Source organism: Canis lupus, chromosome 12, assembly GCF_048164855.1.
Source record: "Canis lupus baileyi chromosome 12, mCanLup2.hap1, whole genome shotgun sequence".
NCBI lineage: Eukaryota > Metazoa > Chordata > Mammalia > Carnivora > Canidae > Canis > Canis lupus.
The window spans coordinates 8840272-8860808 of record NC_132849.1 but is presented as its reverse complement, the minus strand read 5'-3'; the positions used below and the strand labels follow the sequence as shown (position 1 = coordinate 8860808).

At 39.5% G+C, this 20537-nt stretch overlaps 1 protein-coding gene across 7 annotated transcripts in view; it reads right to left on the bottom strand.

Annotated features, from left to right (window-relative positions):
- TBX15 (T-box transcription factor 15) overlaps window positions 1-20537 on the bottom strand; it is a 124861-nt gene that overhangs the window by 47236 nt on the left and 57088 nt on the right. For 5 of the 7 annotated variants that reach the window (XM_072769592.1, XM_072769586.1, XM_072769591.1 and 2 more), the window contains one exon: window positions 3058-3271. In XM_072769592.1, coding sequence (XP_072625693.1) covers window positions 3058-3158 — 101 coding nt within the window. In that variant the 5' untranslated portion in view covers window positions 3159-3271. Of the gene's footprint in view, window positions 1-3057; window positions 3272-14955; window positions 15097-15317; window positions 15562-20537 lie in introns of those variants that run through there. The other 2 variants (XM_072769590.1, XM_072769589.1) reach the window with 2 other exon arrangements.

Here is a 20537-nt window from a genome sequence, read left to right as displayed (position 1 = left end):
AATGATGGCTAATTCTTAAATATTACCAAATAATAATATACAACCATTCCTTCTTTCCTACTTTATAACTTCTCAGAAGCTTCTATTGGTATATAATTCTGGATATTCTACCTCTAGCCTCACAAGTTTAATTACAAAGCCTTATATTTTTGTCTTATGGTGAGATAATGAAATTCAATGGTGGATTTCTCATAATGATTAAATCTAGCATTCACTATAGGTTAGGCACTTGAATCCACATTAATTCTTTCCAAAAACTTGGGAACATTGGTCTATATATATTTACATTTAAACCAGTAATTCCTTTCTTAATAACAATGACTTATGACTGCCTTGTATTTATAAATGGTTGGAGAATACCTTAACAGGGATAGAGAGAAAGTCCTCTCACTTGCTATCTGAGGTAATAAAATGTGGTTCCTCTCAGCTATCTACATAGGATGTGTTACACTGCAAGAGATGAATTTCTTTCCTTCATGATTCCAAGAAAAAAGGTTAGATGTTTTTAAATTCAATACCTGTTTTGTCTGGAACACTCACATGACCTTGAGTGAGGAAGCTACCGTTTCTTACCAATACCCAACTTCTAAATGAATGAGATGTGTGACTTTTGAAAAGTTACTTAACATTATCATCGATAAAAAAAACAAGAGGGGCTATATAATCTCTAAGATGCCTTCTTGCTTTAAAATTCTATGACTACATTTGAATTCTCTTCTTAAAAATTTACCAAAAGTTGCTTTTTCTTTTTGCCAGTATTTTAGCACATAATATCAAATGAAGTCATAACACCCTAGGGAAAAATTAATCTTCCATATTCAAAAAATGACTATGTTTGGTTTTAATTTAATGGCTAAATTTAGGCCAATTCTGTGTCTTCCAAACCCATTAATCCCTACAACCACCTCTGTCCATGGTGCTGATTCTACAGATTATATTGGTACATTAAAAGATTGAGGGTTCTGTAGATTGCAGTAGCTCTCAACCAATAGATTACAGTTTGGGATGTGAGAAGAAGTAGAGTGTGGCTAAAATGTAAGCAAGAAAAAGGACAGAGAGTCATACAAAACTAATGAAACTAAGAAAATGAAAATTAAGATTAAAATTGGAAAGGACACAACAAAGGAAGGAAAAGGAAAAGAAAGAAACAGACGTGGCAGGAAGTGAAGACAAGTCACAGAAGAGAAAGCTTTCTTTGAATGCTTCTGAATTATCCCAGAATTACTTGAGTGGAGTTACACAGAGCAATAGCAAAGGCTGAGGCAATCCCATAAATAAGCAATGAATAATGTATCTAAACCTAAACAAAGGAATATGGCTAAAGAACAAACCATATATATTTGTATTTGAAATATCTGGGTAGATCCAGGTATCAAGTGAATCTGGGAAGACAGAGAGGTGGAAATGAAAACAGTGCAGAACAAATCTTGAAATGAGATCACAGGAGAGCTGTGAAAACCAACCCACTTGCCAAAAACGAAGAATAAAAACTTTGTCCTTGAATTGCTGTTTCCTTCTAAGCCATAACATCTCAAAATGTGGAATAGAAGTAGACTGAAACTCATGCAACAAAAGGTATGGTATTGGAAATAATTCCTCTTCAGAGTTGCTCCTCCTAAGAAGCCTTTTAATGGTTATATTCACTACCAAAACTTAGAGAAGGAAGAAGGTTCCAAAGGAGAAATAAAATGAACTAGATTTCAGGCTTATTTTGACCTCATGCTTTTGTGATGTCTTATATTGGGAGCTTTCTCTACATGCATTCAAATACTCCTTTACTTTAAATGTCTATGTTCATGAAGGCAACCAATGACCAATCAGGTGGGTCCTTTTAGTCCTTATGATGGGTTAGTCCTACATAGATTGGGTTTAAAACATGAAATCAGTATAACTGTTTTAACTTTAATTATTCCTACACATTCAAAAGCTTAGTCCAAATTTATTTTTACTTAAATCATTTTGGGGGCACCTGGGTATCTCAGTGGTTGAGCATCTGCCTTTGGCTCAGGTCATGATCCAGGGGTCCTAGCATCAAGTCCCACATCAGGCTCCCCACGGGGAGCCTGCTTCTCTCTTTGCCTATGTCTCTGCTTCTCTGTCTCTCATGAATAAATAAATAAAATCTCTTTTAAAAATTAAAAAATAAATAAATAATTTTTAGATTTTTTAATCCAAGGGCAAAAACTACAACCATTTCTTAATAGTGCAGAATTATAAATAGTTAAGACCACTGCTTTAGAGCCAGATAGATCTGTGTGGAATTCTGGAGCTGCCCTTTCCTATCAATGTGACCTTAGTCAAGTTCATTAACCTCTTTCAGCCTTTGTGTCTTCATCCATGTATGAGATTATACTATTGTATCTCATAGGATTCCTGTGATGTCTAAATGATATAATATAGGTTGAGTACCTGGTATGAAACAGATACCTAACTACAGGAAAACCGAAAGCTGTCAATGAATGAATAGCTTAATTAAAAGTGTTTATTTCAAGCAAAATTGTATTTTAAAAACTTTTATCATCCTACATAGTTTTGCAAGAGTTTCCGTCGGGTCACCTTTAAAGTTTTGTAATAATTTCAAGCCAACAATAAAGCAGGGCTTAGACACAAAACACGCCCAATTCTTACCAAAAATAAAATTCTTACAAAAACACCTGGTTGCTTTTAATGCCTTAGAAGATGCAACCTGTTATTTGGGAAGCAAATTTTTTCTCTTGAAAACATTGGATGGTGAAGTACCACTTGCTTTGAAAATCTACCATTTGGTTCTTACGTACCACATCAACCTCTCTTATGAGCTGAAATACATTTGTAGGCAGAAGATGTTTGTGAGTGTAGAGGTGATTTAGAGGTTGTAATGGCCCTTAGAGGAAAATAGCAAAATCACCATAAACACAAGATCACTTTACCAAGATGTCTGCATGCAGAAAAGAGAGTACAAGTTGCTTTGGCTTCAGCAATGCTACCTACCACAAATAAGTGGAAAGAAAAATATAACAGCTCCTACTTCTGTTCTCCATTCTTGGAATCTGGCCATTCAAAGGACCTTGTCCTTACCTGCCTGCTTTGGTGATAATCATCTCAGTTCCAATATCATGGAACCTCTTCCAGAGGTCAGCACACTGCAGCTCCACCTGAATTTCTTCCATGGAAGACATGGCTGCAGGCACAGGGCCTGCAGCACCAGGGCCCAAGTCAGTGTGAGTGTCAAAGGAGCAGGAAGTACGCTCAGTGAGCACCTCAGAGTCTGAACCAGTGCTTTGCTCGGAATCTGCAAAATAAGCAATCAAGTTTTAAGTGAGAAACTGCTGAGCTTCCCCCTGCAACCATGGCCCTAAAAGATGGGAGGTTGGGTTGGGGGCATAATGGAGTAGGAAGGGGGTGAACAAAAGAAGGCTTAAAGCTAGGAAGCTCCAGAGCACAGCACTCAGGGTATTTTATTATTTTTTTTATGGTTTGTTTTGGTGATTTATGACCATCTTTTAGGTTTTGTGTTTCCAACATGACATCTGGCATTTTAGCAACAGCTGAAGAAAACTGGTCCACAAAAGGCAATATAAAGAGTACTACTAATGTCACCACAGTGAAGGGAAGAAGCCAAACCGGGACAGTAAAGTAAATAAATGCCAAATTACAAAATGATAATAATAATAATTACAGACCACAGCTCCAAATCTAGACAATTTCACTGGGGGTGTGAGTGTGGGAGGGGGATTGTTCAGTGCTAATAATAACGTGTTCTTTAATGTCATACCACTCAGCATCATTGCCCATCAGTCAGTAATTTTTAAACAAAGCTATTTTTCCTCTATATATCCTGGTCATCAAAAGTAATGAAAAGTTGTTTGGGATCTTTAGAAGCACTTTGTCATATATCTGAGTAAATGGCTTTTCCTAAGAGTTCCAATCAGGCCATTTTGGATGAAAAGAGGGGGGAAAATGTCTGTTGTAAGGCAAGGATATAAGCATATGGAAAAAGTTACCCAAGAAAGCAGTTGAAACAAAGGGAATAAATGAGTTCAGGAGACACCTTGATTGGTTTCTGAAGTATGAGCAGAGGGGAGGGGTGATCCAAACAGGAAGGTAGGATTGAGAGCAACCAAATAAAAAGCTGGCATGCTGTGCCAGATGGTGCTTTCTTCCTGTGTCTTCTGTACTCATGAAGGAGTTTGGGCGGAGGGTGGGGGGAGGGGGGCATGGTGAGTGATAGAGAAAGCTGGAGTCAGATTTACCAGGAACTTTACTGTAATTTTTAAAGCTTTTTACTTTTAGAAGCTCAATGCCAAGAATTGTATCTCATAAGATTTTCCAAATTCAGATTAGCTGATACAATCTTCTTACATCAAATGATACTGCAAGCTAAGCCTGAGACTCTATTTCTCCAACCCTCCCTTAACATCTAGGATTCTGATTGCTTCTCCTATAAATAAATACATACATGAATAGAGTTGGAAACAGCAGTTCTTATGCTGACAACTGACTGTTCAGTGTTGTCAAAGGTCAGGGCCTCTTGGACATCTGTCCTTGACACTAACAGGATGAAGAAGGATGGGATGGAAAGTCAGACCATCTTTCAGCCATCTTCACCCACCTGCAGCAGGTTCCTAGGCTTGTGAAAACCCATCCCACAAGCCCTTCCCTTTTCTTTCATTCTAGCCCTGACATGTTCCTCTTTAAAACCCAAGCAGCATTGCTGGCAAGTCTCCCACATGCTGCCAGCACCCACAGGGAGCAAAGTGCCACTTATCTCTTCCCAGTTCCTCACCCTTCACTTCTGAAGACATTCAGGGTACTGCAGAACTGAACCAAGCTCTAAAATGACAGGAAAGTCTTTGCCCCAAATCTAGATTATCCACAGTCACTATATATAGGTTTTACATGTTTAAGCATACAATTTTATACTTGGAGCTAAACAGGAGCTAACTTTGGTTTCCTTCAAGCACAGAAAAGTGGAGCTACTTATCTAAGATGAGAGCTGCTGCTGAGTGACAAATCTCCATCATAGCTTGATTCTATATGCCTAACCACTTCAGAGGCATTATATCATCATCAAACACTCGGCCAAACACAGTAATTCTGATCCCCTGAGACATGGATTCCCAAACCCCATTGTTCCTGTGATATGCCAAGAGCTCCTCACTTATCATGAGTGTTTTGAACTTTTCAGAAACTTCCGAAAGCAAGAGTTTCAAAAAACAATTTTGTCCTACCTTTGGAAGTAAAGTGGTATGAAATTCCCTTACATAATGTGCTATAATTATGAAAAAGTTGGAAATTTTGGACATATGATCTCCCCAATAAGTGTTTAGGAAGAAGGAGAGAAGGAGAAAACATCACTGCACTAAGTGAGAACTTTTTAATGGTGGCCAAATTGGGGTTGGGATTTGAATGGGGACTATGGCTGGAGAACTGGGAAACCAGAGATTCTACTTTTAACTCGCCATGTCATCAGAAATAAAATGGAATCTCAAAATGTAACATTAAATGGACTAATGAATCACCTTAGACAAGTCACTTAACTATAATGGATATATTTCCTTATGGTGCATTTAGAAGGACTTAGCTGAAAACTTTTATAATCTCTTCCACCTCTAAGGACTTGAAAAGTGTCAACACATACTTTCTAATGTGACTTTCAGTGATAACCCAAGAAACCTCAATTAGAAGCATCAAATTAAAATGGCTTGGGCAAGACAAGTTAAATGAGGAAAAACATTGGGGACTTAGATTCACATTATCATAGAAGTTAAAGAATTCAGTGGGTATTCTGTTTATAGTTTCAATCAAATCAATCAATAAGCACCTATCAGCATGTGGCCCTATATGAGGTACCATGTAGGTAATTTGAAACAGAATCCCAGACCTTGCGAAGTTTCCCAGTTAGTGTTGATTAATTATGTGTTTATTGGGTGCTTACTTTGTGCCCAGCACTGTGCCAAATCCTAAAAAATACCAAAGTACAGAATGAGGCTCTGTTGTGTATTGTGTATACACAATTGTGTGTGTGTATACACAATTACATACTGCCTTGTTTGTCTCATAGAAACCTAGTAAAAAGAAGGATCTGAGAGGACTGGAAAAGTTCTGGGGAACCCATGCTTACTAGAAAAAAAAGTGGACAAGATGTAAAGACATAGGGAGTATTTGCCCATGAAGAGGATTTTCGGACACAGTTGTTTGTTTCCCTGGAAATACTCTGTGGTCCTGGATTCTCACTCCCACACAAAATACAGTCCAAGTGACTTTTATATACAGAATACAGGCACCAGCCCACATTTTCAATAACATAAATTAAGCTACCCTATAATTAAATAGGGGTAAGATCAACTCCCTAGGTAAAAATAAAATGTAATTCCTTTGTAAAATACATTTCTAAATCATAGTTAGATAAAATATGTAGGCTAACTAAATCATTTATTTCAGCTATTAATCAGAATGTATAATCAAGTTAACTAAGTCATTAAATAAGAAATGCAGAGCAGGTTACTTCAATCAAATAGGGCCATCCATTCAGAAATACAAACAGTCTCTTGAATATCAGAAAACACCTCTGTGTTTTCAAGTTGTTTTTTTTTATTCTTGGCAATTTGTGACTTCCTGCCTTCAAAAAATAACCATGAGGAACTCATTTGAATGACCTAGAAAGACATTTTGACTGTCAGATGTCTCTTGTGGATAGCATTGTAACAAGTGAACTTTTAGAAAATCAGGAACGTAAATGATAAAGTCACACATCACTAAGGAAGTTAAAGAAAACTTTGGGAACTTGCATGGAGCCAGTTACAGGTCACTGGAGAACATCATGTGACTCATATAGTCAAACCAACATACCTATTACCATCCAAAAAAGTCCGTAAACAAGAGATTCTAACCGTTAGCTTATAGTGTCACTTGTTTTCTATCTCTGATCTATTTCATGTTGCTAATAATGGACACTGTCAACACCAAGTTCCTATAGAAAGTTGAGTTTAGCTTATAGCAAGTTCAATTCTCAATTCACACAAAATAATAGCATAAGAGAAATAGATGCTTCATTTACATTTTACACATTATTTAATATATCCTTCCATTTGATAGGTAGAGATGGTATATTTTTATGTCCAATATATTGATGAGGAAATTGAGACTAAGAAAATTAAAAAACAACAACATGGCCTAGAAGGCAGGTCTTTTGCCTCCTAATCCAATGATCCAGTCTCTCCCAAGAACATATTAGATCCAACCCTGGTCAAAATAGCCAGCAATTCTGTAATAACCCTCAACTATTGTAACCATCCTTACAAATGAAATGGCTTAATATGTTTGATCCTGGCCAAGTCATATAAGTATTTTGGCCCTCATTTTCCTTAGTCATTTTAGCATAGCACATGCACATTTAATTAGAGGTGCTATAAAGTCCCTTTTAATCTAATTTTTACTGGATGGATTGGTAGTGCAGCATAAAGACTTGACTATGGTAAGTTGAGTTGGTTGGCACGCACAGAAAATGCCTAAATTATGTGTATTTTGACTTAATATCAAAACCAGGCATTATTAAACATATTTCACAGTCTTCCAGGTGATTTTCATTTCCACTTAACTAATAACTTTGAGCAATAATTCACTCCTACAGTAAACACAACATATTTACTCTTAGGGCTCTGCTATTCTCTATGAGTATGATGTTAGAATGTCATTTCATTTTATGGAGCCTCAGTTTCCATATCTTTATTATTTATATTTATCTATTACTATTTTCTTATCTTTGCTATTATAGGCTTGGGGAAGATATCTTCTTACTTAAAAAATTATATTTATATCCTTATGATAAAAGAGAAATTAATGATTCTGTTGATAACAATGCTAGTGACTTTGACAGTGAGATGAATATAAGCCCACAAGAACTATCCCAACCAAACGGTTAATGGTCAAAATCTATTGAACACTTACTAAGTATCTGGCACTTTATATATATATATAAATATAAATTATTTATTTATAATTTATAATTTATAATTATTATTTACATTTTTATAAATTTATTTATATTATTTATATTTTATATATTTATATATATCATATCTAAAAGGGAATATATATTATATATATAATTTAATAAAATAAATCTAAGAGTTATTATTATCTCCATTTTATATATTATGGACACAAAAATTCAGATTATATCAGCTATACCTCCTGAAGATTGCAGGAATGTGAGACTATATTTAATTCCACTTTTATTTCACCAAACATTTCTGCTTTGTATAGATCAGGTTACATAGTAATGGACCAAGACAGATGAAATATATTCTTGCTTACAATCTGATAGGAAAGGACATACATACTGTTAAAAAAAGACTGGCTATGGGGGATCCCTGGGTGGCGCAGTGGTTTGGCGCCTGCCTTTGGCCCAGGGCGTGATCCTGGAGACCCGGGATCGAATCCCACATCGGGCTCCCGGTGCTTGGAGCCTGCTTCTCCCTCTGCCTGTGTCTCTGCCTCTCTCTCTCTCACTGTGTGCCTATCATAAATAAAAAAAGAAAAAAAAAAAAGACTGGCTATTATAGGTGTTCCAACAGATATGAGAGCAAGGTATTAAGGAGCTTTGAAGAACAAGCAAGTCAATGATTTAAGATCAAGAAGACTTCGCAAGGTGACATTTGAGGATGGACTTGAAACAGAAGTTCAATATGCACACACAAAGACATTATGGGAATGGAATTTAAGGTAAAGGGAATAGCATGATGAAGGACTTGCCATTTTTAGATAATTGCAAGCACACTGATATGACCTGAGCTTAAAATACATAGGGATGAGAGGAGGTGAGATAAGAAGGTTGAAAATCAGATTCAACTCAAACTCAACTAAACGACTATTTATTTAACATTTACTATGTGTCAGTCACTCTTCTAGATCTTTGAGACATCAAGGGGAAAAAAAATCTCTGGTCACATGGAATTCATATCCCAAGAGGAACATGGGTGTCATAATATGGAGTTTAGACTTTGTTTTCATTATTTCGTTAAAAGAAAGTCTTCTTTTAAATGAAGGCGATGAGGGCAGCCTTGGTGGTTCAGCGGTTTAGCACTGCCTTCAACCCAGGGTATGATCCTGGAGACCCAGGATCAAGTCCCACATTGGGTTCCCTGCATGGAGCCTGCTTCTCCCTCTGCCTCTCTCTGTCTCTTTCTGTATCTCTCATGAATAAATAAGTAAAATATTTTTTAAAAAACTAAATGAAGGTGATTATAGTTCTATCTTCCTTTCTAGACTATGAATTCCACAAGCTGAATTTAATGCTTTGCACATTTCCTATATGAATGATGTACAGTAGCCCAGTTTCAGTGCAGGAGATGCGTAATAGAAGACTACTATCAAAGTCAGATAAGAGATGCAGAATTTTCTGAGATTGGATATACAGTGCCACTTCCATAAGCCTGGACTTCAGCTATCAAATTTTAGTCCAAGGAAGAAAGTAGTTTGAAACAAAGGAGAAAGACACAACCCAGATGATAATCAGTCTTTTTTTTTTCTGCCAATAACTAGAACATGACTATACTGAGTGGTATTTCCTATCTGATATTGGTGGAACAGCCACCCCCTGTTCTATTTCCTATATCCTAAAGTCTCAAAAACCAAGAGTCCCATAGCCATCCAAGGGTTCCCATTCATACCAGGGAAGACATCAGAAGCTTATAACTTAGGCAGCACTCTCTGTACCAGGCTCAAGTAAACTCTATTTCTAGAGGACCTCAGTGGTGGAAATTGGTTCTAGAATGTCAAATTTTATCAGGCAGCTTAGCAAAATCTGGTGATGAAACTTTTCATGAGTAATTCTAAATATGGCCAAAGCAGAGCATTTGGCACTGACCTGAGTACGAACTGAGCCCAAATTTGATACCCAGTCCAGAGCTTTAAGGGAATGAACTCTAACCTGAGTTGGATTAAAGTAAAATTATGGTGAGAGCAAACACTCAGACAAGTCTGTTAGATGACTTTAATGATGGAATGAAGTCTCTGAGCTCTCCATGCCCTCCAAGTTCTATTTGGGAAAAGAAGGGAGGTAACCTGAAGCCTGCAATTCTCATGCCAATAAACCAATTAAGGAGAGTAAAAGCACATATCTCTCAGCTGCCTAAAGCACTCTCCACCTGACAACCAGCATCTCTCTCAGTGATACACAGTACCAGAGGCAAGGACCCAAATTCATCCCTGAGAACTCAGCTTTCTAAAGAGGCTTTGCAAAGAAGTGGCAGCAGTAATTTTTATATCTATTTCTTGTTGATCGAACGAAGGCTCAATGTGATGAAAGGTTCAGACTCTAATGTTCCAGCATACTTTGAAGGTGGAGGCAAAAGGGAAGAAAAGTCATGAGCACTACACTAAATACTCCATATACACTATCTCATGCAATTTTCATAGAAAACCCTATGAAGTAGGCACTACTGTTGCTATTTTACAAAGGAGGAAACTGAGGCTTGGTGGGACTGAGAGGCTTTCTCATATTTTATAACTAGCTGTCATCATAGGATCTGACAACAGAGTTGATGCTCTTTCTACTACACACTCTTTCTCCATTTTCAGAATAATACCTGCATAGCTGGGTGCTTCCCACACTGAACTTGGAAATGCAGAGCTAATGCTCAGGCTGTTTAGTCAGAAGATAGCTCTAAGGAAACTTAAGACATTGTCAATTCTTTGGGGAGAAGAGAAAAGTCAAGGCAAAGTCAGACAGGAATTTTCCTTTCTCAGTAGCAAGGGAATTGTGTTCAGGAATATCTGAGGCATTTTCACCAACTTAGTATTATTTAATAAGTAAGTACAAGTGCAAAAGGCCCCCTCTTCTTGCATTTCACTTCCTGTCCCCAGTCTCCCCTGGGTAAAGCATCCAAAGGTGACAGGTCACTGAAGATTGCTGTCAATGTCAAGTCACTCTTTCACTCTAGCCTAGACCATAAGCAAAACATTAGAAGGTGCTTGGAAAATATTTGGACTTTGAGAATTGTATAATGACAGCATTGAAGGACAATAAAAGGCAGCTGAGGTAGTTCCTACTTGTGCAGGATTTGGTTTATTTAGAATTAACTCAAGTCACAGTTCACAGCCCAAAAGTTTTTGATAGCCCTAAATGGATATCTATATTTGAGGAGAATTCGTCTGATAACAATGTATGTGAAAACATTTATAAACAGTAAAGTAACAAATTAACATATAGGATTATATGCCAATGATGAAGTTAATCAGAAAGACCAAGAAAAAATAAAGACAAATATGGGTCTCAGTTTTTTTAGGACAGTCCTAGTTCCAAATATTTTATCTCATTCTTCCTATAAAATTAAAATTTTTGAGATTGACTTTTGGCTTAGAAAATGCATAAATGGATAAATAAAAAATTGGTCACAAGCCACATGGCAATATTCAATCTAAACACCTCTTATACCAGAGGTCCTCCAAAAGTTGATCCTAATTGACAGGGTGGTCTTCAAGATTTACCAGTCAATTTTGAGCCAGCAGCTGTCAACACAGGCCCCTCCTTGAGGCTCTTGGCATGTTTTCTGGATGAAGTGACACATTAGCTCATCCCCAAGCCAGTTCTTGTTTACTCTTTGCAACCACAACTACTTCTAACCTCCCACCACCACCCTGCCCATTGCCATAGCACAATCGTCATCTGCCATAGTGGTCTTTTAATTTCCATGAAGTGAGAAGGAGCCCTTCCCCTATATGCTCTAGAAGAACTTGCCTTATACCTTGTTATGATATTCTCACTGAGCACCAATAAATAAACAAATTCATGCTAATACACAAAAGGGGAAGAAATAAACAGCCAACTTCCAAAAAATAAGCATAATTTAACATCCAGAGACAGTGCCCTTGGAAATGGCAATTTTAATCATGAGGACACAGAGAGAGGCAGAGACATAGGCAGAGGGAGAAGCAAGCTCCCCATAGGGAGCCTGACATGGGACCAGGTCCCTGGACTCCGAGATCATGCCCTGAGCCAAAGGCAGACTTTCAACTGGTGAGCCGCCCAGGCATCCCTGGAGATGGCAATTTTGAACATGAAACTGAAAATAAACAAACAAATAAATAAACAAACATGTAACTGGATAGACATTTGAGTACAACCAGGAACATGAAATTCCCTTCAAATTATACTCAAGAGACCACCAGCTACACTAAGTTTAAAACCCAACATATCATGCCAAACATAGAGAACCATCCCATTTATTTTTTTTAAGATTTTATTTATTTATTCATGAGAGACACAAAGAGAGAGGCAAAGATGTAGGCAGAGGAAGAAGTAGGCTCCCTGTGGGGAGCCTGATACAGGACTCAATCCCAGGACCCAGGGATCACGACCTGATCCAAAGGCAGATGTTCAACCACTGAGCCACCCAGGTGCCCCAAAACCATCCTATTCAATGATTATAAGAGAACTACATGGCTGGAAACTATGTAACAACCTCCCCAATAATCTTCTAAATCCATCCATTTGATAAATCATTTATTTATTCAGCAAATAATTATTGATTAACTAGCTTGGACCTAGAGATGTACTAGGTACTTTGAGGGGCACAACATTGAATAAGATGTGTTCTCTGTTTCCAGGAACTCACAAAATCACCTAGGAGACAGTATAGGTCAATAAATAATCTAATAAAAGTAGAACAGTCAAAATCCAACATGGCACATAGCACACTGGGGATTGGAATTTGGAACGAAAAACACCAAGTTCTAAAGTTCACCTCTTCCTTTCCAACTGCCTAATCTTAAACAAGTCACTTAACCTCCTGATGTCTTCGTTTTATCATTTGTAAAATGAGGATATCACTAGTACCTATTGTGTGAATCACTAACAAAGCATGTATGTTTATGCAAATACCTTATCAGTAGTAAAAGGGAGAGATAAATGGTAATTTTAATGTACTATTATCTAAGAGAAATATCAATAGAATGCTATGAGAGTTTAGAGATGAGAAGAATCTCTTCCAGTCCAGTGGTCTTTTCTGGAACTAATGAAGGAAGGTCTGTAAGATAAAAAGGCAGAAATGGGGAAAGGAGAAGGATCTTCAGGAAAAGGGAACTTTACGGCAGAGGCATGGCAGTAAAGTCTACCAGACAGGTTTAGAGAATAGCAATTCAGAACACATCTGCATTAGTCCTCTGATATCCTCAGCACCTGGGACAGTGCCTGGCACCTACAATGCATTCAATAAAATATTGGTCTTGTTGAATACATAAATGTATTAAATGCTATGTTTAGCAAGGCAAGAGGAGAGATGTGACCAAAGAGCTGGAACGTAGACTGAAGCCAGAGGGAGAAATGTGAATGCTATTCATCTTCCGATCTTCTTCCAGAGACCAATACACCTCTGGTAAAGAGGTATCTTCACTCAATGCCATGTTCCCAATTTAATCCCAACAGAGTCACTTTTGTGTGTAACCTGCATTATTGGAATCCCACCCACACTTTTCCTCCATGATTGAGTTGTGTTAAGCTGATTGACAAGGTCTGACCTGAGGTCATTCATGGGCTTCAAATGAGTTCAGTGAATTCAGTCATTTCTGTGAGTAGCACTCCCTGCCAAGCATCTGAGAAATGTTCAGACACTAACTCACCTCCATAGAAACTCAAGAAGACAAGGTGCCAGCGGTCATGAGGATAAAAATGGGGAAAAGAGTAAGGCCTTCAAGTACTAGAGATGGTGATACTGAGGGAGAAGTAGTGTGGCACACGAGCCCTCTCCTTCAGAAACAGAATGACTCCTGCCCCCTGTACACCCCCATTCAGCTAGGGTCTGTGCTATCTGCAGTAAAGCAGGGTTTTCAGAGATGCAGCCAGGAAGGGGGTAAAGTACAGTCCTTCTTTGGATCACACAGACTTAGATGTATGACTGAGCAAGTGACTTAACCTTTCCTGGCCAATTTCCTCATCTAAAATAGAGATTCCAATAACTCTCAGTAAAGCCCCTGGAACACAACAGGAGTATATTAAATGTTAGTTCCTTATATCATTTGGAAAGGTGAGTGACCGCAAGGGTTAGATCTTTTCCCAATCACTTCCCTGTCCATATCTAAGAGAGAGAAAGAAGCTTTGTGTTCTTTCAAATAGAGAAAAGGAAATCCTAATAAAGAAAATGTAGAGCAGGAAAAGATCACATGGTGAAGAAAATAATTCAGGGCCTGGAGCAGAAACCATCAAAACTGAATGGTGTTACAAGAAATGACAGAAAGGCAGAAGGAAAGAAAGCAAAGAAACAGTAAAAATGTCAGCTAAGAAAGGCTACTTTTGTGTGGGTCTGCCTGTGTGATGCTCTCCTGGTCCACAGTGGCCACCACACTATTGAGAAGGAAAATGACTAGAATCTGAAAGAAGAGATAATGGGGAATACCACTGAGCAAAGGCGTATGTTGGACCTTCAGTAAGGAAATGGGGCTGAGGAAGCAAAACCTAACCTTGAGCAGAGAAGCAGATAGATCAATCTTGGCTGGAGAAGCAATCCAAGGGTACTGTTCCACAAGAAAGGGGGGAACACAGGAAAGAGCCAGAAGGCTGTAGCATCCCCTAATTCTAAATTAATGCCCTTGTCAAGAGCCCTCACCCTCTGGCTCAGGCTAGGGAAAATACACAGTAAGGAGGCAGGAAAGATCTAGAGCTTAAGGGAGTCTCCCAGGGAACACGGGGATAAGGTCTGAGAGCTGGGCACTATAACCCTATTGCTGAGACTTAGCCAAGGTGACCGGCCCAGTGTAACCCACCCAGAACTACCAGAAAGAAGGACTCAGTCATGCTCCAAAGCTTGAACTCAACCACTGTGCTACACTTCCTTCAGAAATTCTAAAGCCAAATGCTTTGATGTGGGAAAAGAATCCACTTTGGGGTACAGAGCAAGTGTTGAGAGTGAAATAAACACCCTGGATTAACCACATTCATGGCATATTTACAATTCACCACCAGCTTGAGATGCTTACCAGATTTGGAATCCCGTCTTCATATCCCAAGTCCCCAGAACCCTCCAGGAAAAGCTCCCCTTCTGTCTTCTCCAGCCTTCTTTTTCCCCTCTAAAGCCCTCCCCAGAAGAGAATGGGTTGTCAAAGGATGCTTACCCTAGGGTAGAATTTGGTGATGGTCAAGAAGAGGGTGGGGCAAGTTAAGGGATTGCCTAACACTGTCCTCTGTGTAAAGGCTGATTTGGGAATCCCAAAGTCAACATGTTATTCCTAACTCCATTCCTGACTCCTTGAGTAATCTTGCCCAGATCATTTAACTCCACCCATTCCTCGGCCAACACCTTGGCTACAGCACACTTCTCTTTTTCCCCAGGCCTACCTACCTTGGTCAGAATGACTCTTGAAGAAACAGTGTCCTCCAAGTGTGTCAGCAATTCAGAAACTGACAGCTTCTAAAATAGCTGGTGTGTTGTTGCTGAGTGTCTGTTGCTTTCCGAAGGAGTGGCGGTGTCACTGAGGCAGCAGGATTTCCTTGCCAACGTTGCTCCTACCCTCCTCCCCAGAAGGCTCTGCCATGCCTCTCCCTGTCCCGACCCAGGAAGACTTGGAGCTCAGGGGCTGTGGCATTTAAGCACTGACAGAGTTCCCACTTCAATCCCCGTCGTGGTGCCAGTCCAGCATCTGTCATGATGACCCAGCCTGAACCGTATTTAGAAGCTTCTGACATGGCACCGTGTCCCAGCCCATCTCAGAGTGACAGGAGATTTCCTGAGCACCTGGGCTTGTGATTCCTTCCAGAGAATGGGGGTCAAAATGACTTTCCTAATGGTCTGTTTCCTTCTCAGGAGGGTACCCACCTGCTAGAGGCCTCTCTCAGAGATTCAATCTCCATCAATGCTATTATATCATGCTATTTTAAAAATCCAGACTTTTTATAAAGCTTACAAGACATGTTGGAGGAAAGAGAGAATAATGGGAAAATCTATCAGAAAATGGGTTTAGTGGTCTGTCCATGGACTATTCTTACAAACATAAATGTCCCTAGAATTCTATCCTGGGAATGCACAGAATCTACCAAATATTGCCAGTGAACAGGGAGAGCCTGCCTAGGACTCTTAACTTCTTGGGGGACAGAACATAGTAATTCACTTCATCTTTGTGGCAGCCCCTGTGCCCATCTTGAAAATAGCCTACTGGAGTCTTAAAAAAATTGTAAGTTATTCCCTGTTACTGGTTCAAAAACAACAACAGCAACAAAAACTTTTTTATTTATACTCTAATGTAATCTCCACCCAGTCAGGCAGACTGGTAATTGTATAACACTAATTGGGTAGGCCATCATTTTTGAAGGTTACTGCACATGGAATGAGTCTAGTCCTCAACTCTACTAGAAAAAAAGACTTTCCCTATTCACCCTCAACTCTCTGTGCCAGTGTCCCTGACCAGAGTCCCATGGAGATATCCTGTCATTTAAAAGGCATCAGTGTTTGGCCTCTCCCCGTTTCTGGGCAAGGACCCAACACTCAGAGAATGTGGTTTTAGGATCATGGCATCTAATCCATTCAAGGATTATTTTCCCCCCTACTGCTCAGATGGGTGTGTTAATCATCACCTCCCTTTGTTCTGTAATAAATTCAGCCCTGGCTAATTCCAAGCCTCTATGCATCAGTGGAGTTTAAAGATGGAGTTTTGACAGGTCAGATATTTAGAATCAATAGACCACCAACTAGTCAAAAATCTTAAGTAGTTTTAGGAACATGTGGAAGTAATTTTTTCCCAGAATTCACAAGTCTGAAGGATGAGATCTTATTGATGGCATGTGGGCTGTTGTATATATTAAAATATTACTTTATAACCATATTCTATGTATAATCAAAATTGATTTAACAGTGAAGGCAGATTTTCCTTATTATACCAAATATCACATGTATTATCAGATACAAATTACATTGGAGTACACACTACACAGTATCTTTAAAAAAAAACAATAAAAAAGTAAGATAAAATTATAAGTGAATGTGAGAGCACCTGGCTGGCTCAGTCAGTGGAGCATATGACTCTTGATCTCAGGGTCGTGAGTTAGAGCACCATGCTGAGTGTAGAGCTTACTTAAAAAATATATGTATATATATAAAACACTAAATGTTGTAGGCTATGGAACTTCACAGAAATCAGAATATTTTGTGTGACATTGGCTGTATACCTACATTTTAATTATAAACATCTCAGTTGCATGCAGTAAATCTTTTTGCAAAGGAAAAGTTGTTCATAAAATATTAATTTCTAATTTTCTCAATGAAAAGGTTATTAACCTAATGTCAGTGGATGGGCTTTGGGGGTTTATATGACCTAAAGTCATAAGTTAAATTTGAAAGAGCTTGCATTTCTCTGGGAAGAGAATGTATGGTATTTATGGGATTCTTAAAGCAACCGATGACTTTAAAAGGATGAGGGCCACTGGTTTGATAGGCTTTCTCAAGTGGGGAAACTGTCCAATTTCTAAGTTCTTCTGCTGTAATGTAAAGCATTTCCCCTTTGCCAGATATTTTCAACAAGGGAAATATTCAAAAAACGACATAGAATACTAGTGGTGCTTCTTCACAAAAATGCATTCTTTGTCTCCCTTACAAGGATAAAGTGGTTGTGTTTCTCTGGGAGCATTAAACTTTCTCTGTATGGTTCCTTATTCCTTAATTATCTGTATTTTAACCACATATATATGTATGTATAAATGTTTTTATTTTAATTTTAGTCCATATCTGGGGCACCTGGGTGGCTCAGTTGGTTAAGTGTCTGCCTTCAGCTCAGTTCATGATCCCAGAGTCCCAGGATGGAGCCCCGAGTCAGGATCCCTGCTTAGCGGGGAGCCTGCTTCTCCTTCCCCCTCTGCCTCTGCCTCTGCCCCTGCTTGTGCTCTCTCTCTCTCTAAATCACTCTCTTCCTTTCAAATAAAATCTCTATAAATAAATAGATAAATAAATAAATAAATAAATAAATAAATAAATAAATCAGACAGATCATTTGGTAAGGTAGGGGGAATTAAAAATTATCTTTAAGTAAACAAAAATGAGGCCTTGTCTTCAGCCTTGCTGCTTTTGCTCTTCATACTCCCTCACCCTCCTCTTGCCCTGCCACTCAGAAAATCCTCGGTGGCAAAGGAACCTCAGGCTCCCTAGGCTGTTTCTCTTCACATGTACCAAAACCCCAGTAAGTTTGCTACTGTGGGACACACAGTGTGGCCCCCTCACCAGGGCTGGGCTCCAGGTCAGTAGTTCCCATACCTCAGAAGAAACCCTACTCCCAGCCCTCACCCCTCACCCGCTGCCCTGTGTCCTCTAGGGCAGTGCCGGCAAGAGGCAGCTCCTCAGGGAAGGCTGGGCACAGTGAGTAGGTGACACCGCCTGCTGTGGGACTGCCAAGGCTTTTCTAAAGGCCATGGCAACCGAGCCTGCCCACGAGAACATTTTGGTGAGCTCAGTTTGTTTGCTACTGAGAACCTCTTTGCTCTCACAGTCTATTTTTACCAAGCTGTGACGCTGAAGACTCTTCTGTCACAAAAGTGAATGATAAATAGAGTAAACTCTCCATTATCTATCATTCTGTGGTCAAAGGAACCCTGGATTCAGAACCAGGAGGCAGGAGTTTGCGCCCTGGCTCTGACCTTGCTGTGACCTTGAGGAAGCCATCTCTTCCCGCTCAGTAGCAGCTAAGGCATCCATAGAAAGTGGCTAAGGAATCCCACTGCTTATTACCCCACTCGAGGAGTCCTCAGCAGGGTGACATAATGCAGATGAAAGCACTTTATCAACTATAAGGTGCCTTCCAAATACAAGTCATCAGCACTACGTTTCATCTCTTCACAGAGATTTCTCCCTGTGCTCCTAACAGGATGCTAAACCTACATTTATTTGTCCACGCCCAGTAAAGTTAGGAAACTGAGGCTCAGAAGCAAAGTGGTAATTTGAGAAGGTCTGCTGGCTGGAAGCCCACTCTCTCTCCTCTCACTCCCCCACGCCTCCCCACCTCGTGCACTTAACTTACTCTCACTAAGCAACTACTGCCTCCTTTTAAAATGGACTTGATGAGAATCCCTAGCTCCTTGAGGCAAAGATCTAGACAAAATGCCTTCCCCGGCATCTCATCCCATGACCTATGATTTTGCTAGATCTGAGCAAGGTGTCAGGGTGGTACCTAATGGTAAGGAGAATCAGTAACCAGGTCTGCTGACCAATGGATCCCATTGCATCATTGCTGCCATGACCCCTAAGCTGCAACACCTGGTCATTACCCCAGTAATGACCCTGCAACATGGCAAGATCCTGAATTATCAGTGAGAAATCACGGTACAGTTTGGGTCTCTCCCAGGCTTTGCATGCATTTTACTATATTCTCATTCTCTGTTAATCAAAGTGTGTGGCGTTTTTTTCACTGATCAAGAAAAACAGCCCATACCCTAATGAGGGCAGGCAGATAGTTGTCTTTAAATGATCAGATTACATTATGTACTCCAGGATATCTGTTCCATCACAAACTGCTTTATAACTGGGCTGTAGGACAGTTATTATAGTCAGTCATTATCAGTGACAGGAAGTTTGTTCACTCCAATGATAAAATGTTTTGTGGATAACCCATGGGATTCACAGACCTGCAGCAGAACTGTCCTTCTGCCCCCTTAGTGTGAAATAAAGGCCCATCCCAGAGAAACTGCAAGTTCTCCATAGAGTTACTCGGCTTCTCTAGGGTCCAACATTCCTGTCTCCCTTCTCTCTGGGTTTCTGTGAAGCTCTTCTCTCAAAACATACCTCACTTCTTTGCCCCACTGAGTCATTATGAAGGCAGGACTCGACAACATTTACAAACTCTGTGAGGAAATGCCTAATGAAGGATGCTGCTATTCTCATTCTTCAAAGGAATTTCTGGAGCATACTGCTTGTTGCCACAGAGGAAGTGACTTCTCTTCCCTCCAGAAAGACCCTACTGTGGTTTGAGTTGAGATTGCACATCTGGATTCAGTTCTCACAAAACTATTTACCCATGGAGATGGATGTTCTGCTAACTTAGCCTTTAGAAGAAAGAATGTTTCTTGTCATGCTTTTGAACTAAACTACCTGTGAAAGACTTCCTTCTGTCATTATAATTTAATTATGAACTATTGTGGTCCATACTAAAATACACTCCATTAAGCAAGAAGGGAAAGTGAGTTTTAACACATATATCAACTCTGGTCATTTGATGGTGGGAGTCAGGTGCACAAAACTGAGGAGTATGAGGCCCAATCCAAGCTCAAAGGAAAGAGCGCCAGATTGATTAGTGATGTCTGCCATGAGCACAGAGGTGGGGGATAGCAGCCTATGTGCTGCATATTCACTATTATATTCTTTCCAAGGTTTCTACTAAAATGCTGTCACACATGAATCAGCACGCTGTCCCTCTTACCTGCTTGAGGGGAATAAAGGCTATGTGTTATTGTTCATGTCTTGCGCCATTCTTTCCAAGTGGACCAGGATTTCTAAAGGCAACAGATAGGCCACTACTCTTTCTCCTGTAGCAATACGGTCATCATGTTAGCAAACTTCCTCTGCTCTGACACAGTTGTGGTTTTA